The sequence below is a fragment of the Haplochromis burtoni genome, unplaced genomic scaffold (assembly GCF_018398535.1).
Source record: "Haplochromis burtoni strain Fernald_Lab_line unplaced genomic scaffold, NCSU_Asbu1 Contig_58, whole genome shotgun sequence".
Lineage (NCBI taxonomy): Eukaryota > Metazoa > Chordata > Actinopteri > Cichliformes > Cichlidae > Haplochromis > Haplochromis burtoni.
Window position 1 is genome coordinate 282,551 of NW_024582419.1, and position 9,257 is coordinate 291,807.

A 9,257-nucleotide genomic window follows, 5' to 3' on the forward strand; every position below is an offset into this window, starting at 1 on the left:
CCGCAAAGCCATGATTTCAGTTTTTCATTCCACCACATCCCACAGGTGCTCTATTTGACTGAGCTCTGGTGACTGTGGAGACCGTGTGAGTACAGTGAACCCATTGTTATGCACAAGAAGGCAGTTTGAGATTATTTGAGCTGCCCATTCCTTTATAGCTGTGTTTGCAAAGGGGTGGACATTGTCAGCAGCACTTATGTAGCCAGTGGCATTTTAAGTTGTAAAAAGTTGTCAAAAAATATTCCTCATATCATTACACCAACACCACCATCAGTTGATACAAAACAAGATAGATTCCTGAGAACTGTCGTTCTCTGGATATTTTCTGTTTTTCAGAACATTCTGTGTAATCTCTAGAAGTGTTTCTGTGGGAAAATCCCAGTGGATCAGGAACATCACTGAGGTGCAGGTGAGGCATTCCTTTTCTTTCTGCTTCTGGCCACCTGTGTCTCAGTGTTATTCCACAACTTAGATGCTTTCATATACCTACACTCTAATGACACATACATATAGGGCTTTGGGGGTGGGCAAACTGAATGGCATCCAGAGTTAGGTCTCTTCATTCAGCCACATACGAGCAGGCGAAGTGAGGCACGGGGTCTTTTCACACTCCTGTTCTCTCTTCATTGTCTGGGACTGATGGAGGAGGAGCTGGCCATCCAATGTGTCGGGTGCTGGGCTAGTCTGCTGCTGTGGGGACCATATCCTTGGTCTGGGGCAGATTGCCAATGTTGGGGTATTGGTGCCTGGACCTGAGTGAATAGAGGGTGTATGGGAGTGTGAGTGTGTGTACAGCATTCATTTTGGTGTGTCTAGATGCTGGGTGCCTGGGTGAGTATTTGTATATGTGTAGATGAGGGTGGGGATGATGCTTGTGTCTTGTGTATGCCTGTGTGTCTATGTTCATGTTTCAGGTCAGGCCTTAGACTCCACCTTTCTTAGAACATCTCAGGCTCTTTGAGGTGGGCCTATTTCCTCCCACCACACACCCTGCCAGTGGCTGGTGTCCCCACCAGTGTATTGATGGTTCTCAGTGTCCATGGCTGACTGCTCAGGTGTGTACTGGCCACTCCTAGTGCCTTCCTGGTGGGGCCAATTATTGTTGGCCTTCAGACAAAAATTCTGATTTATACATTGCCAAATGTCAAAAAAAAAAGTTATAAACTGGTCATTGTCTGTACAGGTCAATAAACTATTTTTTTGATTATTTTCTAATTATTTACTTGAATTTGTTTGGATTTACTTAATGAATTTCACTTTCATGTTGGAAGCCTCGTCTTGTTTCAGGAGGATTCTAAAGAAGAATCACCAAGCTAAAGGCTCACTGGCAAAACCCCATGTTTCTACCTGTGAGGTAAATACTTTAAAGATAAGGAATTCGTCCTCAGTGCAGTTTTATTGTATTTTTACCCAGTATAGCACTACTATGGTCCAGTATACAAATAAGATGCTGTGTCCAAATTAAATGCTGCAAACACTTCTGCTCTATGTTGACATTGACTGCATCATTATTTAGTCATTGTTTGTCAAACCTGTCAGTGTGCTCGTCCACTCCATCAACACTGTTATTATGAAGCTGTCGATGGATTTAGTTTAGATCTTTACAACTTGAAATAAAAGGTTAACTGCTTTCACTTTCACCCTTAGCACTAATTATAATATATCGACCCTTATATGAATATAGTTATAAGACAAGAGTTTGTACAATTTTAATGACCTTTAAAGTCAATACCTGGTATGACCACCTTTATTCTTCAACACAGCCTGAACTCTCTTTGGAAAGCTTTCTTGTTATTTCTTTAAATAGTCTCAAGGAAAGTTTTCAAGGCTTCTTAAGGACATTCAAAGCTCTCTTTAGATGTTGGCTGCGTTTTGTTCTGTTCTCTGTCAAGATGATTCCCACACTGCTGTTGAGGTTTGGGCTCTGGGGAGACCAATCCATGACTGATGGTTTCCACTGTGTGTTTTTTATATCTAGGTATGTTTTTAGAAATGTACATGTTTAAAACGACTCGAAAACATTAATTGAAAAAAAACATTTAATCAACATTTTATTGAAAAAATAGTGCATATTCTGCCAATGAGAAGATGGCATCTATGGTATCAATTTGTTTAGTTAAAAAAAACAAAGAAGTTTAACTTCAGATCCCACAAAATTAAAATGTACATTGTCATAGTGGAATGTATTAGAAACATACATGTTTTGAAAAATACATTTTACATGTACAAAAATTCTCAAATTTTATTTAAAAAGTTAAAAGGAAGCACTAGAAATGTTTCTGTGGCTGAATGCTAGTATGTTGTGACTGACATCAAACATCTTCACCAGCAGGCTCCACACGCTATCTCTGGTTTGGCACCGCATTCCTGAATCCGAGATCTGTTTGAATACATTACAAGATAATCACAAGAGGTCAGTTGTGTTTTGTGAGGACAGATACAAACAGGTCGTCAGCTCCTCTGTAACACACATGTACTTACTCAGACACATCTTTGCAACCGTATGTTATCCCTGTATCTAGCGCTTGCGTCAAATTCTTCAAGGATGAATGATTACAGTTTGATCTGAAGAAGTTAGGAACAGAACAGAAGCAGTGAATGTAGGATCAATTTTAAAATATTGGAGGCACATTGTGGTGACAGATTTGTGTATAAAGAGAAAATCTTACATGTTGTTCTTCTGTATGACCACAACAACATTCAGCTTCTTGACCCTAGAGGCATTAAACCTCGGCACCTCAACGCTTGCAAAAATACTGAAAAGAAAAAAAAAGAACAGCAGCTTAGAGTACAAAATTCAACTAGATACTGCTGTCACCACAACAGTGATTTTTTTTTTCATCTATGTGGTACTTGAGCCTACGACACACTCTTAAAGAATTTCTGCAGTACTAAAAGGATCAGTAGTCACTTCTCAATGCAGAATGCCTTATGTTGCAGTCACACTAGGGGTTGTAGACCGTGGCATTACTGGAGGTATTGTGACCCTCTACAATGAACTTGAGCCATGAGACTGCTTTTGAAATGGCTGCTCTTAAGATGAGGAACAGGCGATAAAACAGCAATTAGACAGAATCAGTCTGCTATCAGTTTGTGATTAAATGAGGCCAATTTGGCAATTACAAGCAATCTGTTTGTGTCTGTCTGTCAGCACACGCAGCATTTTATGTTAGATAACAAATCTATATTAACTACTTATATTCAGAGTGCAGCCAGAATTTCATAGATTTGAAAAAGAAACTAAATATTGATATAATTCCTGCAGGACAGCAATTTAACTACAAAGTGACAAAGGTGCCCATCAACTTTGTCTTTTTATACAATCTAGAACAAAACCCTTGGGCAGTGAGTCAAGTCGAGTCCTCTACAGCAGAAAGACAGATTGACTGCAGTGTGTTGAATCTCTCTGCATTAATAAGTTAGCTGGTACTTATTCATTGTAGGCCTTACAATATATAGTGCCTTGAGGCAACTGTTGTTGTGATTTGGCACTGTATGAATAAAACTGAATTGAATTGAACTATTTGAATTTGGTTGCTGATTGCTAAGAAAATTCAATGCAGTCAACTCTTCAACTGCAACTTCAAGTGTGCTGATTTCTTTCCGAGTTGCAAGGACGCTGCAGTCCTAGTTTCACTCTATTGTGACTTAGGGCTGCTCGATTATGGCAAAAATGATAATCACGATTATTTTCATGAAATTGAGATCCGATTATTTACGATATTTATTTAACAATAACAATGTATTGAATAATGACTTTAAAGATTGTCAAAATAATAAATAGTGTGCAAATCTGATAACGTGCAAATGTTTGCAATATAAAAAATAAATGAAAAAATGTAAACATTAATGTTTAGTGAACTTCAAAATACTGCATAATATTTATGCAAATAACCAAATATCAAGGCAAGCTGTGTAGCCACACAATTGCATCAGACTGACAGTGAGGTAAGTCAACTAAAGTTGCCGCTCCTTCATTGTTTGATTGTATGTCACTTTGTGAGCGGTCTTCAGATGATTGAATAAATTTGTAGTGTTGCTCTGTGGTGCAGCTACGACACCGTAGCAAAGGTTTACACACTATGTCTACTTGATCCACGTCTGACTCCGCGAACCCATAATGTTTCCACACCACTGAAGTCGTTTTACCCTCTTTTCAACCAACGGCATTCTTTCTTCAGCAGCCATTATCCTCTCCTCTCCAAATAACTTCTGCTTAGCTTTCCGAGCTTCCCTCGGGTCCTCTTAATTGTTGTGACCGTGTTCGAAATGCAGAGAGGTGCGCTCGATTTGCCACACGGAGCAGCGCGAGAGTAAAGCACGAGGGAGGGGCTAATAATCGGCTCAGTCATTTTTAATGATCGTTGAAAGCCCAGATCGTAATCGTGATTAAAATTCGATTAATTGAGCAGCCCTACTAGTAAGGCTGACTGAAAATGAAGCAGCCTACATCAAAATGCCCAGGAGTGAGACAACAAACATTTAACCTGATTTGGTTTGTAGAGAAGAACTTTTTTTACAACAACCTGACTTTCTGCAACAAAACAATATAACTGTTTTTAATAGCCTTTCTTTTAATCTGCAATGATAACTTAACTTAGCTTAAACTCTGCACATATATCACTGTTAAATTTTTGGTGGCTGTATATTACCACTGAAAGAAAAACATTACTTTACTCAGTAAAAGTCATAAAACTGTGAGAGAAGCAGAAGCAGTCCTACCTTGTAGGATTGAATGGTGTGTTGATGGATCCGTTTAACATTGCTGTGACATCACCACAGGCAACATCTGCAAACTATACAGACACACAAAGGGGATTTTGAAGAAACACTCAGTCATCTTGTAAATAAAACTAAAAAGTAACACAATATTTTGTCCCAAATTTAGACTTAGGTATTTGTGTCTTCCTGTAAAGTGAGGTTTATCACTATTGATGTGATAATGGAACATTGGACATATCTAAAGTCCCTTACTCAGAGAAATGACTGCACTTCTTACTCCACAGATCGATATTATGTGAACATCAGGAAGTATGAGGCAGCAACATATCACTGAGGTTTTACCATTATGATGCAATGTTGTATTTAAAATTATTTTACTGTCCAAATGTTGCAATAATTTCACAGATGTCATTTTTTAACGCGACTGTGGTCGTTTTTCCAGTTTTTCCATTTTTTCTAGTTCACCTTTAAGTTCACCCAGGCTTTACTGGTCTGTACATTTTGTTAACAAACAACAAAATGAACAGCAAAAGATCAAAACAAGTTATACTGCTTTTTAAAGATTTGCTAAGATTATCACACACCCAAAAAACGGTATGTTTAGGAGCCAAACGTAACAAATTCCTAGCATAACATGACAAGCCCTCTCTAGCCTTGGGGAGAGGTCACTGTTTAGTTGCGGTGTAATCCAGGAAAAAACAGCATTTCATTCATAAAAATTCATTGCTAATGAATTTTTTCACTCAACTTTATCTTTTCCTTATTTTATGGTATTTATGTGCCCTTTGAATTAATGCGAAAGCTACTTTATTTAAAGCTATGTGGTACTTGCATTTGCATAATGCATCCCCATTATTAAAGCATCTACTTGAGCAATTCTGGATCAATTTCATAATGTTTTTTTTTTTACATTAAACTGAAATTCCTACTACAATTACACACAGTACAAATCTTGATTCTGTTTTTCTGGGACTGCTGCACAAGTCACTGAACTGGAAAAAAATATAAATCAAAGAATATTTGTGTGTTTGTTTGCTTTTTTTTTGGACTGTTTGGAAAAGTTAGATGTTGCACAACAGAATCAGACGTTGCAAAACAGAGTAAAACCCAAACTCAACCAAAGCAGGGCTCCTATGAATGTGTGGGCTGCTGCTCACTCAGGAGAGCGCTCCATGGAGACCGACACAAAGCCTCATTGACAGACAACGAGACAGCGTGAACATTTCTTTTCTCCATCACCATTACTTATACTCTGGAGGGATTTGCTGCACTCTGCAGTGCACTTGTGTGTTATGTTAACCAATGCACGACCTCAGGATTATGCCATTTAAAATAGAGAAAGAAAATGTAGTAAATTCATGTTGAAAACTTACAGCAGCAGAGGCACAAATCCAAAATGAGCGAACAGGGTTGTTTTCACACTCTGACCATCCAGGACACCCACTAGTGAAGGTATCTATGACAACAACATGCATATTTGCTTGGGTTAACTCCTCAAAGTAAAATACAACAAAGGAGATAAATCTCACAACACTACATAACTACAATGGACAGTAAAGAAAAAAGAACAACCTAGGGCCGTTTATGTTGTGCCCTAGCTGTCCACCCTCAGCCGCTTAATCAGAGGGTTGACTCAAAATCTTCTCTGAGTAGCTCCAATGTAAATCACTTCTATAGTGTGTTTGGATCAATTAATAAAGAATAAAACCTGAACATGCTGGTTTATTCAAAGCAATTTTTGCGTAATCGATTATTTCCAAAACTAGGAACAAAGTGAAACCTTTCGCACCTCATAGGGAATACACCCCTGATGAGTAAGCTTATGGAGACATGTTTTAACAGAAACATAATTTCTATCTCAAAGATAAACTTATTTAAAAAAAAAAAAAGATAAATGATGCTTGTCTACATAGGATGTGTTTGCCGAATTTGCACTGAAACCAAAAGTTAAAAAAAATCTTTATTTGGGTGTAACAACCTTGACTTTATTATTACTATTAACTGATTCGTTTATTATTATATACATCATTGTGAGGTGGCCGAGCATCTTACAACAGTTTCTGTGCCATTTCTGGTGAGCTGAGCTTAAACTATTAGCAAAAGTTTATTTGGGGGAAAAGTGCTATTAATCAACCTTAATATCTTTGTTCTACTGTGGTTTTAATGAGTCTTTTTAAAAAGAGGAAGCTAGAAAGATGCTCTGCTGACAGAAAGTCTTGTAGAATTCTATGTTTCTGTTTTCTGTAGCCTGACACTGTTTAACGTTACAAGGTTTCTTGATCATTCTCAAGCGATAGCGTTTGTTCTTCTCAGAACAAGTGAGGGCATGAACACCACAGTTAAAGGTTTATCTGATCTGTGTGTGAGTGTAGTCTGCATGTGGCAAGTTTACGAAATTCTCCTTAAATGTCAGGGCTCAAAAACCTTGACATGACTTGACTTGCTGTTGGTATGTAAATTTAACAACGGGCCATACAAATAACAAATCATGTCTGGCACGACAAATTACATATATTTTTAGATTCTAGCACGACTTATATGAACTTCTGCTGGTGCTCTTTCGCTGGTGTGTAGTTTGTTGCACTGTTCAAATAATAAACTGTGATTTTTATCTGCTGCTTTGAGAGTGTTACCATTGCTGCCTTCTTTTCCACACCAGGTCAGACCATCCAGGACAGATCCCAACAGAGTGTCCTCCAAAGTGACAAAACAATCCTTTCTCTTCTCAGTGAAACCATGGACCACATCCTTTGTTTTGCTCCAGAACATCGTCTAACCCACAAACTCTGCATTGTTAGACAGCTCATGAATGATTATGGCAGATGGAATGATTGAGATGGTGTAATCATTGATTATTACTTTGTTGCACTGAGGTTTGAAGGGGGCTGCAGCAATCAGGGGATCATAAGCTTCCACTGGAACTTTACATGGATCCTTGTCCACATAGGCCTGCTGAAAGACACCCCACAGCTTTTTACAGTCATATCTGAAAAACAAATAATGTTTGCTGATGTTTAGGTGTATTTTGATTTAAAGAAAGGCTAAGTATGTTAAATAGTGCAACGTATTTGATATAAAAAAAAAACTAACGAAAAAAACTGGTGTCAACAAAACCAGATGATTAAAGATATTACTGAAAGAAGTTTATGGCAGGGTAACTGCCATGTGGTTAGACCGTGGACGCTGAATGTGCACCTGCTGATATCATATTGTGTAACAAGCAAAATTCAAATATCAAAAAAGGAAACAGGCAAAAACACCTGACGGATAAACTGCAGTTCACGTCTCATTTACTCAAGACACATTATCATTATGTCTAGGTACTGTATGTATTGTATGTGCAGTGGTATACATTACTATTAGATATTAACATCGTGCAAACCAGCTGACTGGATACAAAACAGCAGCAGCTCAATCATTGACTATAACCGATCAATACCAGACCTCAGACCTAACGCCTGTTTTTAAGCAGAGCAATAATAAACCACTTACCACTTCGCAAGTTCAAACGCAGTCACTCCTGCATTTGCCAAGATTGCTCAAACATGGAAACATGCAAGTGCACATGTACACATTCAGTGATTAATCATTATTAATTTGATCATGTGTCTTTTATCATATGTGCGTGCGTCTGAAAATCCCAAAAAGTAAATAAGAAAATGTTGAAATACCACCACTTACTGATTGAACTTCTCACACCCAGACAAAAATGTAGATTCAAATTCACTTTTGTTCTGACGGAGAGTCAGTCCCAACACCACGGCGATGATTACAATAACAATAATGACAACGATGACAATTAATATTACGCAGCGTTTCCTCCGCCGTTTCCCTAGTCGACGAGACTGCTCATGCTCCATTATAAATGCGTAAAAAGTGGTAAAAATGTAGACTTCTGTCTAACAAGTGTGCCCAACAAAAAGTTGTTTACGGTCACTATCGCGCGAGCTCGGACGTCTATTTATGGAGACGCGGAATGACCGCGCACACAAACTATTCAGGCTCTCTCCAATCAGAAGTCCTGTACAACCTTAAAGGAGGTAAATGCGCAAAGGGTTGAAACGCAGCAAGTGCTCATGTATTTAAAAGTCTGCTGGACTTATGGTACAACATCAACCCAAGCATATATAAACTTTTATTTCATATAGTATGCTCAACAAAATGTTGTTTACTGTCACTATCTGCGAGCGCGGACGTCTATTTATGGAGACGCAGGATGACGGCGCGCTCTCTCTCTCTCTCCACATATACATATATATCAGATAAAAGTTTAAAACATTATCTTTCATGTGATGAAACAACAGAAAATATTTTCAGAAATATACGAAATTTTATTTCAACTACATTTTCAACCTGTTATGACAAATGACTCAACATACATACCCTCACAGGACATTTTTTCTTTTTTAGGTATTCCGCGGTTGTGCTGGGTTGGACTCCTTTTGGCGTACTTTTAAGATGCTGGAAAGATTCCTCTGCGATTTTGGTTTCTATCAACAAGACAGCATCACACAGATGCTGCAGATTTGTTGGCC

At 38.2% G+C, this 9,257-nt stretch overlaps 1 protein-coding gene across 1 annotated transcript; it reads right to left on the reverse strand.

Annotated features, from left to right (window-relative positions):
- Positions 1–2,034: 2,034 nt before the first annotated feature.
- Positions 2,035–8,905, reverse strand: LOC102302817 (ADP-ribosyl cyclase/cyclic ADP-ribose hydrolase 1). The gene is made up of 8 exons (XM_042220938.1): positions 8,404–8,905; positions 7,582–7,708; positions 7,356–7,494; positions 6,096–6,178; positions 4,723–4,796; positions 2,670–2,756; positions 2,482–2,565; positions 2,035–2,380 (listed from the first exon to the last, which is right to left on the reverse strand). Exons 1-8 carry the CDS (start codon positions 8,580–8,582, stop codon positions 2,323–2,325), a joined length of 831 nt encoding a protein of 276 aa, XP_042076872.1. The 5' UTR covers positions 8,583–8,905; the 3' UTR covers positions 2,035–2,322.
- Between the last annotated feature and the right edge of the window lie 352 nt (positions 8,906–9,257).